Raw genomic sequence first — 24,618 nt, 5'->3', positions numbered from 1 at the left:
GAGAATCTAAAATCAAACTTTGCATAGATGGGGTGGAGCTCCTGAAATTTTTACAGATATATGGGACTTATGGCAGTTGATATAGCTTATCAATGACTATTCTACTAGGTATAAAATTTGATCAAATTCGTTGTGCCGTTTTCGAGAAAATCGCAAAAAACCCTGTTTTTGACAACATTTTCTCCATTTTAGCCGCCATCTTGAATTGCATTTGATCGAAATTGTTCGTGTCGGATCCTTATATTATTGTAAGGACCTTAAGTTCCAAATTTCAAGTCAAACCGTTAATCAGGAGATGAGATATCGTGTACACAGACACACACACACACACACACACACACACATACAGACCAATACACAAAAACCACTTTTTTGGACTCAGGGGACCTTGAAACGTATAGAAATTGGGGTACCTTAATTTTTTTCGGAAAGCAATACTTTCCTTACCTATGGTAATAGGGCAAGGAAAGTAAAAATGTGTTTTACCAAAAGCGAATATTTGAATATTTGTTCGCTCTCTGTAATCGATTCAAGAGAAATCGATAGAGTGAATTATCGACCTAAAAGAGTTAATTTTGGCGGGAACGTGCTTTCTTTTTTGTTGTGTTGTTTCCAATTCCAATATTTTCAATGTTCTTTGTGCTTTGTGGTGATAACCAGAAAACATCCGTGATATATTTTATTACTTGCTGTAAAAATTTAGCCTATTAATTTGAAAAGAGCTCATAGACTTGATATATAACACATTAATTTTGGTAAGTCTTTTTATTATAAAGTAAAAAACTTCTATTGCAAACTCATGCTTTGTTCTTGTGATTTGGGATTGAGGTTAAGTTATTGGAAATTATGATTTTTACTTTTGCGATAAATGCTACACGTAGTTCAATTTGAAAGAGCATGTTATTGTTTTATTCACTGTGCCGTAACTCTAAAAGTAGGAAACTGGAAAATAGTAGAGGATATGGTTTTACCACCTACCTATATTCAATTGCCTAGCCTACGACCTACGACATTGACTTGGTATGAGAAGATGCAAAAATTTGTAATATTTACACATATTAGTTTACAAAAATGTAATAAGACAAAACGCAATGTGAAAAAGTAATTTTGTCAACGTAAGCTGCTGTGATATAAAATTTAATTAAGTTTTTCTCAGAGAATATCATAAAATGTTTCTTATTATCCCTGTACCATTGTGCTGGATTCCGCGCCCTTTACTTACTCACTTACTTGTTACTTATTCCGTCTTCGCCGCAGTCGGTGACCGGGGAATTGTCAATATTTCCTCATGTTTGTGGAGGTCAGTGGATGTTGTCAGCTACACGTCCTGCCAGATGCTTGTAGGTGTGATCCCGGATGTACTCTGATAGCGCATAGTATGTTCTGGCTGTCAGATGTAGATAATGTTCTGGCTGTCAGTTTGAGATAGATAATGCTTCAATGCAGCAGTAATGAGCTTTCCGCCTTCAAGGTAGCCGGTAACAGGTTAAAGAAATAGGCTCCTGCATAGGTTGGTGAGTTTTCATACTTTTTCAGTCAGTGTTATGGAAGGTTTATGTTTTGGAATTCCTTGCTCTGTGTAAGTTATCCATGCTGTCTCCCCGCTGTGGTGGTTGTCAGAATCGTTGCTTCCAAGAATGGTTCACAGTGCTCTGCTATGTTCATTCCAAGAATAGTTCTGAGTGCTCTCTTTTGTAGTATGAGTATTTTGTTGAGATGTATTTGTGATGCTGAACCCCAGGCCACTATGCCATATCTCATGTGTGAAGCAAAAAGGGCATGATATGCAGTTGATGCTGTCTTTTCTCCTGTTATACTTGTTAGTCGTCAAATTACATAAATTGCAAATGATAATTTCTTACTTAATTGTTCAATGTGGGGCTGCCATATTAGGTTCTGGTCGATGATGATTCCCAAGAATCTTGTATGTGAGGTTTGGCTGTTTGGGGAAACTTCCGGGCTATTGCTTGTAGGTTGGAATTTTATGGGTATTGTTTTCTGTTTATTTATAGTGAGGTCCAGTCTATTGCATTTTTGGGTGGCTTCGACTATTTCATTATTGGCTCCTGGTTGTTGTGTGGCACAAGTATTATAGTATCATCTATTGTAGTATCGAACAGCATGCACTTGTTTCTGCTATCTATTCCATCTGGAAGGGTGTTTATGTATACTAGTAGTTCTGTGAACAGTAGACCTTACACAGTTTTTTCATCCACAAGTATCTGATGTCACCTGTTTGAAATGTTAACAAACTCACGTTTTAACTTCAGTTCACGTTTGAATTTGTATTCCATATGATAATTCATTCAGTTCCATGATAATCTTTCCATCTAATGAAAATATTAAAAAAATTTTTTTTTTCAATAAAAAATATTCGCTTGTGTTATTATATTATTATTCGCTATATATTATATAAGCATTCAAAAAATGAATGCTCTAAAACGGGTATAGAAGGAAAAGTTAAGAAGACAATGTTCGACCCCGCAGTTCTGTTTAGGGTAGTTAGTAAGGAGGTACCGGTAAACATAATAATTATCAAAAGTCCCCATCCCACTGTGTTAAGGGGGTGGGGGTGCTCCAAAGGTACCATTTTTTGTTTTCTCGCATATAACTCGACAACTATGTATCTTACAGACATGACTGTTCTATACGAAATTGATACATAATTCCCTACAATATTCATCCCACAACCTCTTCTATATCTCATATAGTTTTTGAGATATCCGTTCTTGAAGGTGTGACATTTTTGAAAAAAACACGTTTGCTTCCAATTTTTTGCTCATAACTTTTTAAGAATCGATGGAATTCATGCTGATTATGAGTTCATAGAGCATTCAGCGTATTTTCATGCCTTATAGATTATAAAAAGGCATTCGATCGGGTAATACACGAGAAGATGGTGGACATACTCAGAAACATTGGAATGGATGCAGGAACAATCAACATAATAATAAATCTGTACTGGAACCAGTCCGCGGTACTCAACATACAGGGAGAGCATACGGAGAAGATAAATATTTAACGAGGAGTGAGGCTAGGATGTATTCTTTCACCCATCCTTTTTAATTTATACTCTGAATTCATCTTCAGGGAAGCACTTGAAGACATAGAAGAAGGCATATCCCTTAACGGCCTGTGTATAAATAATATCAGATATGCAGATGATACCATAATCTTTGCAGATACACCGGAAGGTCTGCAGGCACTTTTAAACAAAGTTGTACAAGTAAGTGCTAGATATGGACTAGAAATGAACGTCAACAAGACGAAACTTTTAATAGTTAGTAAGGAAGAAATCAATAATGTCCATATTACTGTCAATAACATAAGAATAGAAAGAGCAAAGCACTAAACATACTTGGGAACTATAATAAATGAAAATTGGGATAATGCACAGGCGATCAAGTGCCGAATAGAAAAAGCAAGATCAATATTTGTTGAAATGAGTGCCTTATTTAAGAATCATAACATAACTCTTGCCACAAAAGTCCGCTTCTTGAGATGTTATGTCTTCACTGTGCTGCTGTATGGAGTTGAAACATGGACAGTCACACAAGAACTTTCTAAGAGGCTGGAGGCCTTTGAAATGTGGCTGTACAGGAGGATGTTGCGGATCTCTTGAAAAGAAAAGGTCTCTAATGTAGAAGTCCTGCGTCACATGAATAAGAACTGCTGCACTGCTGCAGCAAATACTCCTTCTTCTTTCTCATACCCTTTTGCCGTTAAGCGTCGGGTTCCTTCAACCATTCTCTAAACTTAATACGATCCTGTGCCATTCTCTTCACTTCATTCATTCTCTTTGCTCTTCCAGCAGCTATACTCTCTACATACTGATTCCATTGCAGTGATGGTCGTCCCCTGCCTCGTTTTCCTTCAGGTCTTGCCTCCATTACCAGCCTTGCCTTTCGTTCATCACTCATCCGAGCTACATGGCCATACCATCCTAGGGTTTTTCGTTGAACAGTGGTAATCATTTCCTCCTGTTTTAATGTTTCTCTGATCACACTATTTCTCACTCTGTCTCTTTTGGTTTTTCCAACCACCCTCCTTAGGTATCTCATTTCTGAGGAGGTAATTCTACTCTTTTGCTTTTCTATCATTGTGAGGCATTCTGTTCCATAGAGTAGAACTGGCTTAAATATTGACTCGTATATACTTATTTTAGTTCCCTGGCTTATTTATCGTTTACCCAGGATGGTTCTGCTAAGCTGGTAATACACTTGGTTGGCTTTACTTACTATATTGTTTATCTCTTTATCAACTTTCCCATCTGCAGAGATTAATGTCCCAAGATATTCAAATACAGCAAATACTCCAAGGCAAAATTAACAGCAACGAGGCCGAGGAAGAAGAAGAAGAAGAAGAAGAAGAAGAAGAACATCATGGCTGGCAAACCTGAGGCAGTGGTATGATAAATCATCCGCAGAGCTGTTTCGCATTGCAACCATCAAAGTCAACATTGCACTGATGGTCGCCAACATCCGAACCGGATAGACACCCTAAGAACAAGAAGAAGAAGAAGAAGAAGAAGAGAAGAAGAAGAAGAAGAAGAGCATCAAATTGTCTTCAATTTGATGTATGATTTCACACTTTTACGCCTTTCCTTACGACGGCAGATTTAGTGTTGAGTGTGAAATCTTCAGTTTCGCAACAATATAACAATTGACAAATGAATTTGGAGGGAGTGTTTTCAGCACAATTTTTGACTTGCAGTTTTTTGGGACTAGTCAGGAGGAGAAAATATCAAAAGTCCCCATCACTACCACATGTACTAAAGGGATGAGGGTGGTTTAAATGTTGCATTTTTTAGCTTTTTGCTTCCACGCTTATATCTTGGGAACACTGCGTTCAACCATCATGACTAACTCTAACTATTCAAAAATTAAGTTTGATAAATTCTCTACAATTTTTGTTCAATAAAGTTTTGTGATATTTCCAACAGTTTTCGAAGTTTTCGAGATATGCGCTCTTGAATGTGTGGAATTGTCGAAATAACAGGTTTCTATCCATTTTTTTGCTCTTTCAGGACTTATAACTCTCCAACAATGCATTGTAAAAATTAATGCTCATTGTAGGTTTGTATAGCATTGAATTATCTTCAATTTGATGTATTTTATTCCAAGTTATCTTCCATTGTTGTAGCAGCTTTGGAATTGTGAAAAATATATCAAATTGAAGATAATTCAATGCTCTACAAAACTTACAATGAGCATCAATTTTTACAATGCATTGTTGGAGAGTAATAAGCCCTGAAAGAGCAAAAAATGGATAGAAACCTGTTATTTCGACAATTCCACACTTTCAAGAGCGGATATCCCGAAAACTGTTGGAAATATCACAAAACTTTATTGAACAAAAATTGTAGAGAATTTATGAAACTAAATTTTTTAGACTTACTTTAAAGTGCTATTGGTAGTTTTCTTCTATCTTAGTCTCTACGCACTAGACCACTCACTGACTTTAACATTGTTTTTATTCTGTTTATATGTTTTCGGCTTATACAATATAAAGGAGATATTACATTAGAAGCTAATGAGTGGCTGATCCTGCCACAAAAAAAATGTAGGTATAATTTCCTGGGGGGATATAAATTTAAATATTAAAAAAATCAGTAAAACGTTTGCTAAAGCGTGGTGTACAATCATCGCGCTTTATGGTGAAGGTTTAAGACCTGTTGATCATAAAAAGATGCTAACTCTTGAATTAAAAAAATAAGGAAAATTATCATGATAACAAACAGAAGAGTGTATAAAGGACAAGTAAAAATGATATAATATAATGTACAAGCGTAGAGAAAAGTTCTATCCTCTATGGTACAAGTATAAAAAGTTTGAGGATTTTATGTCTTTGGAAACTTTAACAATGATTTAGAATACTGAGTTTGTAGCTATCTGCTGTCTAAATAATATATCATTTTGCAACTTCTATACTTTATCTTTATCATATTCCAATTATCAAAACTAAAACTATTAATTTTCCACAAAAGAAAGAGAATCTATTGCATCTCATTACCTTACGCTAATCTAATTAAAATTAATTCTCCCCTATTTTAGTCATCAGTCTAGATTAGCATAAAAATGCTTTTAAAAAACTCATATCTATGGACAATCATACCTTGACTGAGACAACCGCATACTTATTCTAATCCCTCATTTTGACTATTGAATTTCTAAAAACGAGTTTTTGGTCCAAATGGTTCTGCTTTTCCTATTTGTTTTAATCACAATAAAATAAAGTATAGTCTCGTGATTGGATATTTTGGCCTTTGAATATTGTACTTGAGATATTGTTGAACAATATAATTGGCAAAGAGTAACAAATTGTATGAAATAAGTGTCGAATGTTGTACTATTCTGTCTCCATCTTAGCGTGAAGAACGAACAATCTATTCCGACTGTTATGAGCTGAACGTTATCAGCTCTATCACAATTTCTCTACGACAATGAAAAGGAATTTTAATCAAAGAGATGTACTTTGTAACAATCTGTCTATTCCCACAATTGATTGCTGTACGCTGCACTATGTGTATGGTATGGTCTCTTTGAGGGTTGTTTTGGTTGATTGTTTTCATAAGTAGGTAGTCGATTAGATTTGATTGCCTTTGATGTTTTTTTTATACTCACAACGGATGAATTCAAAAGTAATTTAGAAAGAGGTTAACATAAATTATAGAGTTCTAAAAATATAATTCAATTGGATTTTGTTTTCAAATATAAAAAATCGCAGATCAAATTATTCATATGATGTGGCGATTTTTTTGTAAATAATATATAATGAAGTGAGAATCTGAATAGTATAAATCAATTAGAAAGAAGAAAAGATAAAATGATGATGAAAATAGTATGTGTTTAGACTTGAGACAGTTTTTTGCTTACAGTATATATCAAGAAACATTGAATAATTAATCTTATAATATTGTCGGATTTCATGAATTGATTTTAATGAAATGATTTTTGAATTGCATACGGCAATTAGAAACTATAGGACAATAAAATATATTCTTGCGGGGACTTAATTTACTTCACCATTTTAAGTTTATACAGGGTGTTTACGAACTCCCTACCAACACTCCAGGGCATTGTTCCTGGGTAGAAAACATATTATCTAAATATCATATTTAAATTGTCCGCAAGTCTTCAGTTACTCATACAGCGGCCATTTTGCTTTTTTCACTTATTATTTTTTTCTAAATAGTGGTTAAACATACGAAATTGAAACTTTCACAATCATTTATAACAGCTAGACAAAGCTACAAAAAAATTATGAAAGTTTTTCAAATTCATAAAACAAAATGGAGGCTATTTGAAATTTTGTTTCTTAAATAACTCAGAAACCGATGGTTTTACAATCAATTTACAGGAATAACTTTTTTTAGTGAATCCAATTACCTATCGATTGACTTTTTAAGATTAGACTAATATTAACTGAGATATGACAGTTTTAGAGATAGGTGACCATTGGGTGTTAGTTGCAGTGCATGCCAAGGCATGCGGCTAAAGTCTGCCACAACAATGCAACAGTCTCCGTCTGCTTTGAAAGTCACTTGTAAGCTATTTTAGATTATTTCAAACAATAATAAATGTTACATAAGCGGTGTCCTATCACTAAAGCTGCCATATCTCAGTTAATATTGATCCAATCTAAAAAAAAATCAGGTACCAATTGATAGGTAATTAAATTTACTTAAAAGAGTTATTCTTGTAATTTTTTGTAAAACAAACAGTTTCTGAGTTATTTAAAGCCGTATCCACACTGAACATTATGTTTGACAAACAATGTTTGCCCGTGGCCAGTGTGGACGCGTCACCAAACAAAATATTTGTAAGTGAGGAAAACAGCTTTTATGTTTTACATCTGTTTTACAGCTGTCAATACTGAAAATGTTTGGAAAAAACAGTAATTTTTGGTTTGACAAACAATGATAGTCCAAACTTTTTAAAATGTTTTCCCTCAGCTCCTCAACAAACATGTATGTCGAACATTTGTTCAGTGTGGACACGGCTTGAGAAACATTTTAAATGGCCGCCATTTTGTTTTATGAATTTAAAAAAAATCATAATTTTTTCTAGCTTTGTCTAGTTGTTATAAATGATTGAGAAAGTTTCAATTTCGTATGTTTAACCACTATTTAGAAAAAAATAATAAGTGAAAAAAGCAAAATGGCCGCTGTGTGAGTAACTGAAGACTTCCGAACAATTTAAATATGATATTTAGATATGTTTGTTACCCAAGAACAATGCCTTAGAGTTTTGGTAGGCAGTTCGTAAACACTCTGTAAAAAAGAATTTAATTCACTTCACCATTCTTAGTTCATATACAATAATTTATTATATTTTAAAATTACTTCACTTATCCTGGAGTCCAGCCCGATGTGGGCTTCTGCCTTTTCCTCAATCTGCCTCCAAACATTCTGGGCTCCTGCATTCTTCCTCCATCCTTTTTCTCTCGTCGCCCTCAAGTAATTAGGATTGTAATAATTGATCTATTTTTTGATATTACATTTTTACTCTGTAATTGACAACTTCTGTGTAAACTTATGATTGACAAGATCTCATATTCATGTATGAATCTATGGATCAAATAAATGAATTAATTAAAAAAAAAAAAAATAATAAGTCCCTGTCTACATCCTCGATTTATCGTAATCTTGGGATCTTCTCACTGCATCCAGTTTCCGTATTAGCTTGACTTTTTGCATCCTTTGCTACGTCATTCTTTCCACATGTCCAAGTCAGCTTATCCTTCTTGTCTTGATAAATCAATATTTTAAAATTATTGTGTTCTATGTTTCTATATAATAAATTAGTATTTCTGATTTAATAGGATTTGTTATCAGAAGCTGAACAACTACTATTCTACAAGAATGCAGTGTAGAAAAGATTTTATCGGGAAAATTGATCAATGCAAAGATATTATAAAGGATGAAGAGGTTTGGAATAAGGTAAGCAGCATAAAATAGAAGCTTATATAGGCTAGTCGATATTCAAAGAAAAGCCTTCTAATATATAATATTTTTTAACGAAAATCAAAATTATTATGTAGGCTACCATATTCATTAGCATTTGCATAAATACAACCTCTAATCTATTTCCATCTGCTATTTTACTTATATATGAAAGTATTAAATACTACAGTATTTATTATATGAAATAATTTCATAAAAAATAAAATAATAAGTCACTAATAATTTCGTCCTGTTAAGTATTGTTAATAGAAAATATAACATTGATATAATATTCAGTAAAATAATTATTCATCAAATTATTAAGTTGAATTACAAATACGGTTCTTACTTGTACTATTTATCTGTTGTATAGATTAGAATTGAAATCGTTTCGGGCTTAAGCCTGTGGTATTTTTTTGGAAGTTGTGTAATTCTCAATAATTCAATAAATATATGAATAATGAATCATGTTGCAATTAGTAAGCAAAGCCAATTCAAATAATGGTATTATTTTTTGTAGTTCACGTATTGTGTTCGGTGATGAAAAAAGCCAGATAATTTAATTGAATAATCAATCAAAAATTTTTGATTTTCAGATTCCAGTCGTCAATTACACGCCCAATAATTTGTTGTTTCATGACCAACTGGTTATTTACCGTGGTATGGTTCAGGATATGCTAAATCCAGTCTTGTACTTGTCTCAGTATGAGGTGAAAAATATCGATACTGGAGAAAGCAGTGTCAGACAAGGACAATTTACTGATGCTTTGGATTGTAAGGTAATTTATCATTCTACTCTGTCGATGTTGTCGATTTGTTCGCATGTTTTGGAAAAGCTAACAAGTGAAATTAGCCAGTTGAGAAAATACGTTATTGAGTAAGAAATGGTGAAGAGAAAAACGGATTTGAAATTAATTTGTGGTTATGTAATTTGTGTTCTGTGAGTAATAAAGAATTTGAGTTGGAATATAAGCTGACTTTTGTGTTGCTTATATAATTGAGTTTTGAATATTCCTGTCTTAATCAAAGCTGTCTACCATTTTCCCGACTCTTTTGGATTCACAACTTTTACTGATTGTGAAATGAAATAAAAATATTCTTTATTAGGCTGAGTGCTTGTCCCTAAGTAAATTACTGAATATATTCTGAAAAGAATAAGAAAACATGTACTATGTACTTGATCAGAAAATATTAGCTTGATTTGAAAAAATATAACCAAAATTAAAATACAAAAATTTATTGAAGAATGCATTCAAAGTGAAATGAAAAATCATGATTTAAGGCTGATGATGATTTCAATAATGATGAAATAATTTTCAGTACTATTCAGCGTAATACTGTTGTTGGAAACTTTTTTAATTTTTCTTATTTATTATTTACAAATATTCTTGGTTTATTTCTCTTCATAATCATTATTGAAATATTTCTAATAATTCATAATCCATACTGTAAACTCTATTTCTTCTCTTGTTTATTCTTCATGCATATTCTTTATCATTTTTCCGTTTGTTAATAAATATTGTCTATTTTGGTGGTCAGGATAATGAGGAGGCTATATTGGAGTCAAGTGCAACAGTCTATAAAGAACGAAGTTCGATCTATTGTGTTACGGTACCAGGTAGCAACAACTGGGTGGAAAAATCAGTATCCTTTGCCAATTTCTTCTTTTATTAGTAATTTGTCACAATTTTTTAATTGAATTACGATATCTGATTATACAAGCTCATAAGACTGCTATCGTATTTTTGTGATTCTCACAGTTAATGCAAAGTCAGCATAAGAATAAAGTTATAATTTTTCAAGTTACTCAATTGTTTAAATTGTGATATTTTATTCTTGAAGAAAAGCTTTTCTTCCCCTCATCTCTTACTATCATCCTTCCCATTATCCATGCACAAGCCGGGAGCTTATGCGTGGCATCATTCTTAGAAAACATGGAACTGATTTGTCTGATTAAAGTTAGTAGGCAGTAGGCTATATAACTTGAATTTTCACATCTTAATATTTACACCTCTCTGGTTAAATAAACTGAATCACAAAATTAAATTATACTGTGATTTCGAATGCCGATGAAATCGTTTCATGATATGTATGAAGACAAGAGACAAGGTTGCTGTTGAATTCCTTAACTCATAAACAGATCCGAGAAAGAAATTCAGCAAATATTGCGAACCTACAATCTTCTTCTGCTTGTGAACCTGCATCATCTCCGTCAGCTTCGGAAAATAAAAGGACGCTCAATGATGACGAAAAGATGGAAGAAGACTGCAATGAAAGTGAACTAGGGTAATGTGACTAAATGTTATCTTTCTTATTTTTAAACAGAATGATATTTAAATTTAAGGGTATGCGATACATCATTACGTTTATGGTGTTTCAATCAGTGCGTTGTATAATTCGAAGTTTATTGTGCATTGGGTGATGAGTGGATTTTGAATTTTCAATTTGAAGCTCAGATTTTGCAGGCCGGACACAGCAATGTCTCCCGGCTCAAAGAAGGGCCAAAATGTTTCTAATCTTTGTGTGTTGGCCTATCCAACTGATTTTTAATATCTATTAAAAATATAACCACGGTTATCAAATAGGAATAGAAAGCGATGGCCTACATAATTGGATATCATTTCTAAATTTAATATTAATATCAATAAGATGATGTATCTTTATGCCAAACTGGATTGAAATGAATACTAATATCATCCGTTTATGAAATTAATCATTCTTCCACGTTTAATGCCTGGCTGGATTGGTCAATATTTTAATCGAGGATTAGAGAATGCCTGGTGAGTGAAGAGGTAAAGCCGCTCGGCTGGCAACCGAGAGGTATTGGGTTCGATTCCTGGTCTGGGCACAGTTTTTTGACAGTTTCACTTAATGAATTTCCCTCTGCTATTTAGTTCTTTGGTCAATATTTGGAGTAGCAGAAGCCCTTAGTTCTATTTACATAGCTTCCATTGGATAGGCCTATTCGAATGAATTATTATTATTCATTCATATACCCATTATATTATTTAATATTAAGTCTTCGAAGTATAGTCTTATTAATTTGTGGAATCAACTTGTCCTTCATACTTTATCATTTTAAATTTACAGAAACACGAGTAACAAACGAATTTGTACTGGAAAAGTTCCTGACGTAAAGCAGAAAGCTGAAGAGAAAAAATGCGTGTATAATCTACCCATTTCAGAAAGGAGTAAAGAAATTTTACATCCTGCCGTGCTAATAAATGTAAGTACAGTTTTAGTATGTTTTCAATTTTATCAATTAATTATAATTTTAGGACAAATAACACAGCAGTTGAATGTTTGAATATGTTTTACCGCCTCGAACCTCATTATAAATTAAATTCAAATACAAAAAACATAAATGGCTAGCAATGGCATGAATACCTATATCATATCCATAAATGGTTAGCACGGTTAGAAATTCCTAACCAATCAATTGAATTGAATTTCTCTACTCCTCTACAAAAACAGTTCCATGTGCTAGGTATACGATGAGGATTTGAAACTGCAGATCAATGATGTGATAGAAGTGGCTGGCTTCCTGTCATGTGATCCAACGGTGATTAACGGAGTTGCCGAATCAGTTGATGAGGACTTTCCTCCCGCGTCGCTGGTGCCTAGAATCAACGCCGTTCACGTTCGTGTACTTCCGGCCTCTCACAATCAATCTCTTCAATCAGGTATCCCACCAATAATCATCATCTCAATATCATTAACCTATCATAAAATCTCGATTTTTAATATTGCGAATGATTCCATATAAACTTTTTGCTAGTGTGTGGGTAATAGAATTAGTGCGTACCTACCGGAGGGATTCAAATCCACGACCAGACAGTAGACAGTGCTAGCAGACTGAAGGTTGTAACGCTTTAGACCACTCGACCAAACTGTTCGGCAAGATCGAACGTTTTGTATAATGTTCGAATGAACCGATCAAAACTAATAAAAAAAATAGTTTTAGTCTATTATAAATAAAATCAACTTTTTATTGGTCCATTGAAAGTGGATAATACGATATATTGCAGATGAACCAATTTATACCGACCGTTCCATGAAATGAACTGTTTTATAAAATTCCAATTTTGACTAACAATATTGTTAGTACACTATTTGATAATTTAATTCTATTCTTCTGAAACACGATTAATTGGTTTGAAGTTAGTTAATTCGATGAAAACGTCGTAGGACCATTGAAATTTTCCTGCACAATGTTATTGCTCATAATTCATTTTTATACTATAAACAGATTTTTTGACATCCAAACTTTCTATATAATATAACATATATCTTGTGGATTCTTATTTACTGATAAATTTATATTTTGATATTCATTTAATTGTTAGAACACAATTTATCCACTAATTTTTATGCTCCTTAGCATTGTTGTAAATTATATAATAGTATTGATGTTTGAAATTTGAATGAATCACTCATTTTGATGCTTCTCAGAGCCTGGAGAATTGCTGTATATATTTATATATCGTAGTATTGGTTAATTGATTTTGGAAATTTGAATGAATAAAATTCTTGCAGATGTCCTGAGATGTGCGGAAACTACAAGAGCTGAGCTGCATTCTATTCTAAGTAAAGTGCTTCTTGGCGATAACTTAGCTGCTGACTATCTCTTACTTCATTTACTATCCACAGTGTAAGTTAGAGCCTTGTAACTTTTTTCAAATTCAAAAATTAGAATTATGTCAAATAGTATGTTCTTTCTCTTCCTTAGACTAATGATAATGGAATAGAAATGGTGTGCACTAATTAATTTACAGTATGAATTTATGATGCTTTTACATTTTGTACAAGATTTTACATTCTCTTCTTAAAATATTGAGTTTGTTTTTCTACATGGTTTACCAAGTCTATCAGATTTTAGATCGTTTACAATTATTTCAAAGTACCGTTCAACAATATTTATTGTGGTAACTTATTATTCACTCTAATATTGCCGTGTTTAGACCTGACCTCATAAAGTCGTAGGTCCTCTCAACCAAATCTCTTTATCATCCTTCCCATCACCCACTCAAAAACCTAATGGTTAACGAAAAGCGAACGAAAGCGAATTTAAACAAGTTTTGAGCAATCGGGCGTACCCTGGTAACGTCAGTAAATTACTGACGGCGAATCCTTTTACCACCGAGCAAAAGGCAATGCCCCCCAAACCCCAAAAAGGCACTTTTTAGAGCTATCTCTGACGACCATTTCAATTAATATTGAAGGAATTACAAAAGACAAAGAGGAAATATTTTCTCAATTGTGACATTTTGTGCGTTCAAGAATCACACAGGGATCTTACAAGAAATAGACCACAAATCTATGGAATGACACGGGCAGTTGAAGTGCCGAATTCTAAGTATGGTGTGCTATTTTTATCAGAGAAGACTTGGCTTTAAAGTCGACCTCTTTTACTAATGCTGACGATATTGAAATATTTACAGTAGAACTTCAAAACTGCACTGTAACATCTGTTTAAAAGCCTCCTGGAAAACTTTTCAAATTCATCCCACCAAAGAACTTTTTCATACAGAGAATGAAACCAATAATGGGTGATTTTAATAGCCACAGCCTTTCATGGGGATACAAGGAGACAGACCGTAATGAGCAATTAGTGGAAACATGGGCAGAAGAGAACCAATTAAGCCTTGTCCATGATCCAAAACTCCCACATTCCTTCTACAGTAAAATATGGCAGAAGGGCTATAATCCTGATTTGTGTTTTGCAAGTGCATGTGTTGAGGGGTACTGCACTAAAGAGGTATATCACATATTCCAAGATCACAACATAGGCCTATTGGTATAAGCATCCACTCAGCCATCAAAACTGCTGAAATTCCTTTTAGTAGGAGATTCAATTTCAAAAAGGCTCACTGGAATCAATACTCTTCTGAGCTAGATGACGCTGTTGCTGAACTGGAAGCATTTCCTCAGAACTACGAAACTTTTGTGAGTATCCTAAGAAAAATCTCCTGTAACACATACCAAGGGGATAGAAAGAACTACATTCCTGGCTTATCAAAAGACAACCAGCATGTGCTGACAAGATATAGGCAGCTATTTGATCAGGACCCGTTTACTGAGGAAACAATCACATGTGGAGAAGCTGTTATCCAGAACATGGCTGAGGAGAGACAGAAAAAGTAGGCGGAAACCCTGGAGAGGATGGATATGACTCACAGCAGTAAAATAGCTTGGAATTTGATAAAGAAGCTTAATGGTGACAGAAAACCGTTGAGTCAGAGATGCCAAGTAACTTCCAACCAAATAGCCCACCAACTTCTTCTCAATTGAAAAACTCAACATACAAGATACAGTCGACAGAAAAGCCCTGAAATTCCAGTAGCTGATCAAATCTTCAATAATCCTTTCAGCATGCAAGAACTGGAAAAATGTATAAGTGTGATGAAAGTCGGTAAGACAGCAGGTGAGGATGATATTTGTACATAACAGATTAAACATTTTGGAAAAGTGACCAGGAGCTGGGTTCTTGAACTTTTCAACAATTGTGCTACTAAATACAGTATTCCAAAACTGTGGAGAAAATCTAAAGTTGTTGCACTTCTTAAACCTGGTAAGGCCCCTGACAAAGCCAGCAGCTATCGACCTATATAACTCCTCAGTCATCTGTACAAACTCTATGAGAGAATGATTCTGGAACGTATTCAACCAGTCATTGAACAAAAACTCATCCCCAGCAAGCAGGATTTAGACCAGGAAAGAACTGTACATGTCAAGTTTTGAAGCTGACAGAGCACATTGAAGAAGGCTTCCAGGAAAAAGTCATAACAGGTGTTGCATATGTGGACCTATCGGTTGCATATGACACAGTAAACCATAGGCTTCTTTAAAAAAAATAATCACTACAACAGGAGATCACCAGTTAGAGAAAATAGTAGAATCACTACTGCAGAACAGACGCTTCTATGTCAGCTTTGAAGAAAAAAAAAACCGGTGGAGAAACCAAAGAAATGGACTTCCTCAGGGTGGTGTACTGTCACCCCTACTCTTCAATCTGTACACCAATGATCAACCTATCTTTGCAGATGCAGAACACTTTTTGTATGCGAATGATCTTGCATTAGCTGTTAGTGATCAAACTTTTCCGGGATTTGAGAAAAAACTTACCAACGCCCTGCAACGTCTGTCAGAGTACTATAGAGCAAACTCCCTAAAACCAAATCCAGCTAAAACAATAGTATGCGCCTACCATTTGAAATCTAGGGAAGCAAAGAGACGACTGAATGTTACATGAAACAACATGCTGCTAGACGCCAAAGTACCTTGGAGTTGTTTTGGATAGATCGCTTACATATAAAGCTCATTGTCAAAATACAATGCTCAAAGTGAGCACAAGAAACAATCTCCTGAGGAAACTTCGAAGTAGTAAATGGGGTGCAAAGCCAACTGTATTATTAAGCACAGCCAAAGCACTATGCTACTCAACAGGTGAATACGCATGTCCAGTGTGGAATAGGTCAGCACATACCAAGAAGGTCGACACAGCACTTAATGAAACCTGCCGCCTAATAACAGGGTGTATGAAACCTACTCCCATTGAAAAGCTGCACAGAGCAGCAGGCATTGAAAGATTCTGGAGTGCGCAGAACTGAAACTGAATACATAGAGCGGTTCAAACGAACTTTTGATGCACGTCATGTAATGTACCAAATGGAGCAACCACCACCTTCAAGGCTAAAATCTAGGAAGGGCTTTATGGACTCCACATCTGCCGATCCACCTCCATGGTTCCCAAAACAAGCATTAACACCCTCAGGACTTGACCTGGACTGGCGAACATGTGAGGTGTTGAACCAACTCAGAACTGGGGTTGCGCCAACAAGAGTGAATCGGGCTAGATAGCATCAAATGAATCCTGGCCACCTGAACTGCGAGTGTGGGGAGCTTGGAGTGCCTGACAAAATGCACCATTGACGACCTGTGGCAGGGCAGTGGCACAATACTGGGCACAACATATTTAATGCCTTTATCGCTCGGACACGAAAAAGTAAAGTAAAGTATGAGCCCTTCTGGTTATGGTCATTCTCAGCAAAAATGTTATTAAAAGATTAATTTTATTGAGACATTGAACATTATGCTGTTCCAATTGCACGAATATCTACTAATCTTCGACGAAAAATTTACTCTCTTTAAATGTTTTTTGTACAGCTCCTATTCTACAGTTTGATCAATTTGATTATTTATGTTTTCAGATTCCAGCGGAAAGATGCCCTAGTATTGGGAAAATGTTGTCTGAATTTGTCCAATCTTCCAAAAGGAAGCCAGTACTCGAAACTGCTATATAATTTTTTAACAAATCTAGTGCCTACCAGCCATTACGAGCCTATGTCTTTGGAAAGCCTCAATAGTTCTAAATTTGTTCCCAAGTGAGTGCACCTTCCTGAGATCAATAAATTTCTATAACCATACCTCAGTTATATTATTAATATTTGCTGTAGAAATGTGTTACAAAATGATAATTTTATTGATGTTATTACGCATTTCTTCTTCTATCACCACAATAGTGTTTCCTAATACTTCGTCACTATTTATTAAATGACTTCTTGTATTTTCAATTATGAAAGTGTGGTATTGTATGTTATCTATCACGTTTTAAAATTATTTTTCCAATTTTCCATTCTTTGATAAACAATTTTTCAATTTTAAATAAAATCAAAATTTTCATTCTTTATACAATTCTTATGCATTGAACGCCTGAAGAAGTTGAGATTCCATTTCTTAAAATGACTAGAGTATTTTTTTACAGGAAAAACTATGAAACAAGTCGACTTGAGAGTGGAATACTTCAAATGTCGAAAAATACACTTTTAGTTTTAGATGAAACAAAAATGCAGGCTGGTCAGCTCAATGATAGAGGTGAGAAAAACAAATAATGAGAAGTATGAAATTTTTTCATTTAAAAAAAAGAGAAATGAAGAAGAGATTATTTGAAAAATTACTCATTTTAACACATGTGATATAGGGGCACATAGGCATTACAAGTATATAGTACAGTTACTGTATCAAGACACTTTTATACAGTAACTGTAGTATATACAGTAGGCATTATAAGTCATCAAAGATATAATAATAATGTAATATACATAATAATAATAATAGTCATGCTCATGCCCTAGGCATGTGTCTATTATAGAAAATAGAGTTCTACCGAATAATTTCAATAATATTATATGCATATGTAAATGTGTTATGTAATAAAATATAATAATATGTATGTATCGAAATGTAATAAAATATATAGCTCATGCTACAGATTGTAGAATATTAGATCCAGTAGTGTCCATCTAATCAATCCTTCTATAAATCTATTTTATAGAGCAATAAAAATGATAAACGAAATTCGATTTCGATAAACGGTTGATGAACGGAATACATTCAGTCATTTTAAAGAGTAGGTAATTGAAAATTAAAAATATTGCAAGAAGGTATATGAAATAAAATATGTGTTATCCTAGCTTAGCTGCGTTGTGAACATAATGATGTCATGATATCATGTTCTTTCGTAACTGCCAATTGTCTGTCCCTAGAAGTATTCTATTTTCCCATATAAAAACTTATTCACTTATTACAGTTGCTTATTTTAAATGATATGCATTTGTATTTAGACTTTTTTATAAAATAAAAAGATAATTTGAAATAAGAAATGAATATCAATTAACTTTCGTCAACTTTTAGGTGTTCGAAACGTCCAAGCGTTGACAGGACTCATCAACTTTCAAAAAGTGGATTACGATTTCCAGTATTATCCTGTCGAATTTCCCATGGATATTAGAGTGCTCGTACTATCAGAAGGAAAGAGTATGTTACCAGTAAGTAAGATCATATTTTATTCTAAAAAGATCACATTACTAATATTCATGCTAGAATAATCTACATGTTGTTACTTTATTGAGTTTTCCATTTATTTTTAAAAGGCTTTGGCAATTAAGAGACAGGGACACCAATGATTCAAGTTATAATTTCCTATTCATTCATTAATACATGCACATAATTATCTTTCAAAGGATTGGGAGATAACAGACTGAACCCCAAATTATTTCTCGTTGTCTAATCAATATCATTTATCAAGATCATTCAAATGCTCTTGTTAATTTCTGCTCCGAACGCATTGAAAGCAATTAAGAATCTCTGGGCTTCCAATATTTATTAAAGGCTGCAGGTTGGAGATAAATATGTTGTCATACCTTACTATAGGTATTTGATAAAATATACATGATCAAAATACATACTGTTGTATGAATTGAATTACTGCCTTTATTTTCGTAGAGAGTTAGGGTGCAGTCGGCCCTCTCTTACACTTAACTCTCTATTACAAGATAACAATACAAAAAAATACAAATATTATGATAAAGAAAAAAAATATTCCAAACAATATGAAAAAACAAACAATATCTACTTACATAAAATAATAACAAATTTTAAATAATTGAATAAATTAACTTGGGAAAAAAATGTATATAACAATACTGATTAACAGTAGTGATACTTCATCACTGTAGTGAACAAAAAAAGAGATCATAATGTATACAAAATACAAAAACGACAACTATAGTGTTTGCCATACATTCCATTCCTACATATTATTATAAATCTTGAAGTGAATAAGTAAATCACATTTATATTTATTTGATTGTAAAAAAAGACCATCAAGGAGCCAATTTCCAGATTCTACATTCACACACACACACACACACAAACACGTACAAAGAAGATATATTAATCAATACACAGTCGCTATAAGTCGCTCCAGCCAGCCCCCCTCACAAAGTTCATGACAGCCGCACTGAACTGGGATTGCCGCTGAATTGCCCTCACCTCCATTGGTAGCGAGTTCCACAGTCGGCAGGCAGTCACATGAAAAGACCTGTTATAGACCACCGTACGATGCCTAGGCACACTCAACACAGACAAACTATTCTTAGTTCCACCTCTCCCAACCTCTCCCAGAAATCTAAATTTAATACTCAAATAATCAGGGCTCTTATTGGCGATTAGTTTAAATAGAAACATAAGTATGCGGTAGGATCGAAACCTTTTGAGCCTGAGAACGTTAAGCTGAACGAAGTAGGGAGTGATATGTTCACCTCGATCTAGATTATTAATAAATCTTAAGCAATAATTTTGAGCTCTCTGAAGCCTATTAGACAGTGCTACAGTCATGTCATGGGTAACAGCGTCACAGTAGAGAAAGGTCGGAAAGATTAGGGTCTTTACCAGCATCAATCTTACCTGAAAAGGTATCAAAGGGCTGATCTTCTTCAGAGAATGTATGCCAGCAAAGTCCCTATTACAAGTGCTAGTAATGTGTTCGGTCCAGTCGAGATGTCTGTTCATTAAGACACCCAAGTTTTTTACTGTATTACAGTACTCCAACTGTTGGCCATTTATTGACACAAAAGGTCCATTGGCATAGTCAAGGTTAAGTAAGCGTCTATTATGTCCTATTACTATTGCTTTTGATTTGTTTTCATTAACGTTTAAACCATGTTGTGATGTCCATTCCGTGATGCCGAGTAAGTCAAAGCTCATTTTGTTAACAGCGTTGTCAAAGTCATCAAATGTCAAAATGCAAGTAAATTTGCAGGTCGTCAGCATACATGTGATATTTAGTATTGGTCAGTCTGTCAGGTAAGTCATTAATGTATAAGCTGAATAACAGAGGGCCCAGCACTGATCCCTGTGGCACACCCCTATTGACCACTCGCCACCCATATTGACCTCCATTTGCCAGTACACACTGCTGCCTATCTGCTAGATATGATTTAATCCAGGCAATGCTGCTGGCTGAAAATCCCAGATTAATCAATTTTTTAAGAAGAAGAGGATGACATATTGAATTAAAGGCCTTACTCATATCAATCAGTACCATCAGAGTAAGCGGTCCATTATCCATAGCCAAGCGTATATCATCTATTACACATAAAAGGGCACTCATAGTACTGTATCCCTTCCTGAAGCCTGATTGGAATTTATTGATAAGGTTGAAAGTTGAAACATGACCATTAGTTTGCTCATGTGTATATTTTTCTAGCCCCTTGGACATGACAGACAGCACTGCAACTGGACGATAATCAGATGGAGAGGAAGGATTGGAAGTTTTATTGAGAGGGATGATTTTGGAGGTTTCGAATTCAGTGGGGAAAACAGAAGAAATGAGTGAAGTGTTATAGAGATGTGTGATGAATGGAAGGGCAATAGGCAAAATAATTTTGATAAATTTCATTGGAAGCAAATCAGCACCAACAGCTTCACTCTTGATAAACAAGATTGCATTCAGTACTTTGGCTTCAGTATGACGTATCATAAAGCATTTTCTCTCATCTGGAACATTCTCATGTCCTTTCTTCATATAATTATGATCTAAATATTTGAGTACATATAATTTTATTGTTTCAAACCTTATTATAGAAGTTTCCGAAAACTAATGGAAGCCACTGAGACTGTAATATTGGATCAATTTATTTATTGAGAATACATTACATGAAAATAATAATTTACAACTAAATGTCAATACAATTTGCAGGCGGTTTGTGCCAAAACTAATGTTAGCGGCCCTGAAGCATTTGTTTATATTTTGAGAGAAAATTCTTTAATTGGGTCAAAAATCTAATGTTAGTAAAAATGAATGTTGGTGCTTTCTGACAGAATTTAAAATTACTGGTTGGATTTGATTGCTAGTTGGAGTAGGCCTATTAGATTTGGCGGCACGTGGCGCTGTAGGCTTAACCACTCATATCATATTCTAAAATTATTTTCATATGGATACTTGATAAGTTTTTGATTGAATAAACCAGCTATCCTTATTTAAGGGTTTTTTTTTGACAGGACCAGTTACGGATAATTATGCTATTCTCAAGAAGTGTCAGAATGAATGTATATCAATTTAACCCTGATATGAATCCTGTTAATTTTTGTAGAGCGACTTTGACGTATGCTTGGACTATGCAGACACGACGCCCGAGTACATTGAAGAGCTGTTTGTGGAAGCTGGCCGATTCGTCGAACGCCAATCTCTGACTGACACGCTGCGTGCCTACCTCACAACTGTCGCCAATCTGGCTTACCAGTTCTCTGATGATGTGGAAACCGTGAGTCAAATTTACAAGTTCAAGTTGTCTGCAACCCAATTCAGTACTAGTATTCAATATTTTATTTGTCAGAAACAGGTATTAACAAATATGATTAACAAAAAAATTATAAGATAAATTTTTGACTATAGTTCCTATTGACTATAATCAATGAAATCTTGAATGAGTAAAATGAGAAAAATCTGGCGCTATTCTATTACAATTTTCATTCCACCCTCTTTATCGTGCTGCGAATTTTTACTATAAAAATTCTTTTACAACATTTTCGAATGAATTCATAACCAATCTAGAATGGACCTTAACATAGTCCTTGCAATTTATTATTAAACAAAAATCCAAATTAAATGCTGCCAATTATTTTTTAAATATAATAATATTTATTAATGAAAAAATAATAATTATTATTCATTTATTAGCATTAGGATAAATGTAATTTCCATTAATTTCCAACCTGGTAATTAGTTGTATCATCTTCAATCTTTGCGTTTAGGTTGAAAAACGATTGGATAACGTGACATTCGTGATCATAATACTAGGTATTTGAATGTCATTAGACTGGAGCAGCATCGCACAGATTTTTATGGGGAATCCTAATCTGTATATTAGCAAAAACGTTTTCATTTCTCTTCCTAATCATATTAAAGATACCAATCTCTTTTCAACTATTTAGCGATAGCGTTTTAGCTCTTTTTGGCTCTATTTAAGAAAAAAAAGAATGATAGCTAATAGAGAAATGCTATTATTAGTGTTTGTTAACATTTTTCAACAATGATAATACTTGTGATTGTAAGTCACGGGTAGGACTCCACATAATTGATTTTTGTAGCGCTAATACGCATGTAATAAGTTATCCATTTTTATGTATGTGATGTGTTATTTATCAGTCATAAATATTTATTTGAACAAAAAACAAATTAGTTACAACATTATAAGAATTCGTTTTTGTAAGGTTATCTAGTAAAGTAGAACAGCTTAGCAATTGCCTCAGTATGCTGCACAAGAATGGTAGCTGAGTTGAAGTTCTGTTAAAGCTCCCTCACAGGGCAGTCAGCATCCTCGTGAAATCAATTTTTGCTACATAAAAGTCAATAGCTGGTGTCAAAATGTTGGCGATCTTGGTACTTATTTTGACAGGAGAGACATACCTTTTGATGTATGCTTGTTGCTTTCTGACTGCATCAGATGGTACAACAATCCCAACACTTTCCACGGAGTGTCCCTGAACTCCATGCAAACATTTATGGAAAAACTTTGCATCAATTTTCTTCCTTCTCCACTGTAAGGACTCTAAATTTGCCGAGTTGAAGACCTTCTGGTACTGATAGTCCTTATGTACCTTTCACACAACATTCTGATTATGTGATACTTATAGTTATTATAATTTTCTTGTGTAGCTGACGATTTCCATGTATAATTTATCAAAATACTCATGGCATTAAAGAATCTTTGATTGATTGTATGATTGATATTTGGCGTTCCTTCATCTGAAAATACTAGCTCAATAATGTATTGTTAACTTGTATTCTTCCTTGATACTCCTGGTATTCTCGTCTTCAAATAAATATTGTATTTTCTTATTCTGTTCTTCCTATTTCCAGAAAATCACCGAAGACTTTGTCAAAATGAGACGAGAAAGGCAGAAGACTTCTTCTCAAGATCTTCATAATCTACTTGTTCTTGCTAGGTGAGTTTTTATTATATTTATAAATCATAGAACATACTATGATGCCACTCCTATTTGAATATTATTTACATTCAACTAATTTCTTTCACTTTCTTTTTTTACGATGATATTGATTGCTAAATTATTTTTTCCAATTTTTAAAAATATTTTCAGTATTGAAATTGACTAAGTTCAGTAAGAGCCGCTTTTCATAAATCTGTTGATTTTTCCTAACAAAAAATTTGAGCTATGTTTTGAACTTGAGGCTTTCTGTTGCAATTAAAGCACAATTCAAGTGTATGAGAGAAAACGTGTGATTTCAACATGATATTATTTCTTCCACGAATTATTCTATTAAAACTACACCATGAAATTTCAATAAAAGCGAGTCCTTGAAAATAAGTCTTCTGTAATACAAGCAAAATAGAAAAGAAAATCAAGTTATGGTAAAGGCTTCGCGCACACAGAGAGCGATCAGGTGTTCCGAGTTCCACGTTTTTGGTAATACCGAGAAACTGAAGTAAATTACTGAATGAATACGAGAGAGGCGCTTATCGTATTATTGAAATGATAATAAAGCTACAGGTAGTATTTGCATGATAGTTTTTTGTTTGTCCTCAGGTTATTTTCAATTGATTATGTAAAGTGGTACGCTTTCAGGAACGCTTCGTGTGCACATAGCCTAAAACCCATTTGTCTTTTTCTTCAGTCTTGACCACTTTTATTGTTTCTCGTCAGGTTGTTTTCATTGAGTAGAGGCTGCACTACTCTGTCGAAGGAAACTTGGGAAATAGTTCAGGACATGGAGGAGCAGAGACGGTTGCGCATGGAAAAGTGATTATAACTTGTAGTTACTGTATTGTTAACTCTGTTTTGTAAAAATAAATTTTATACATTTTAGATTT

The 24,618-nt window shown here is 34.0% G+C and overlaps 2 protein-coding genes across 3 annotated transcripts in view; one reads left to right on the top strand and one right to left on the bottom strand.

Annotated features, from left to right (window-relative positions):
- LOC111062566 (ionotropic receptor 75a) overlaps positions 1-1,609 on the bottom strand; it is a 20,414-nt gene extending 18,805 nt beyond the window's left edge. The window contains exon 1 of one of the 2 annotated variants that reach the window (XM_039432497.1): positions 1,231-1,609. The gene's annotated coding sequence lies outside the window, so the exon portion shown is untranslated. Of the gene's footprint in view, positions 1-978; positions 1,205-1,230 lie in introns of those variants that run through there. The other variant, XM_022350259.2, reaches the window with a different exon arrangement.
- LOC111062555 (mini-chromosome maintenance complex-binding protein) lies at positions 596-24,618 on the top strand. Its single transcript, XM_022350249.2, has 14 exons — positions 596-755; positions 8,824-8,941; positions 9,541-9,723; positions 10,484-10,588; positions 11,085-11,230; positions 12,035-12,170; positions 12,432-12,627; positions 13,481-13,595; positions 17,155-17,328; positions 17,709-17,818; positions 18,638-18,771; positions 21,880-22,050; positions 23,649-23,734; positions 24,452-24,618. The coding sequence occupies exons 2-14, from the start codon at positions 8,864-8,866 to the stop codon at positions 24,549-24,551; spliced, it is 1,734 nt and encodes a 577-aa protein (XP_022205941.2). The 5' UTR covers positions 596-755; positions 8,824-8,863; the 3' UTR covers positions 24,552-24,618.

The sequence above is a fragment of the Nilaparvata lugens genome, chromosome 7, assembly GCF_014356525.2.
Source record: "Nilaparvata lugens isolate BPH chromosome 7, ASM1435652v1, whole genome shotgun sequence".
Classification (NCBI taxonomy): Eukaryota; Metazoa; Arthropoda; class Insecta; order Hemiptera; family Delphacidae; genus Nilaparvata; species Nilaparvata lugens.
This window is presented reverse-complemented; position numbering and strand designations above follow the sequence as displayed.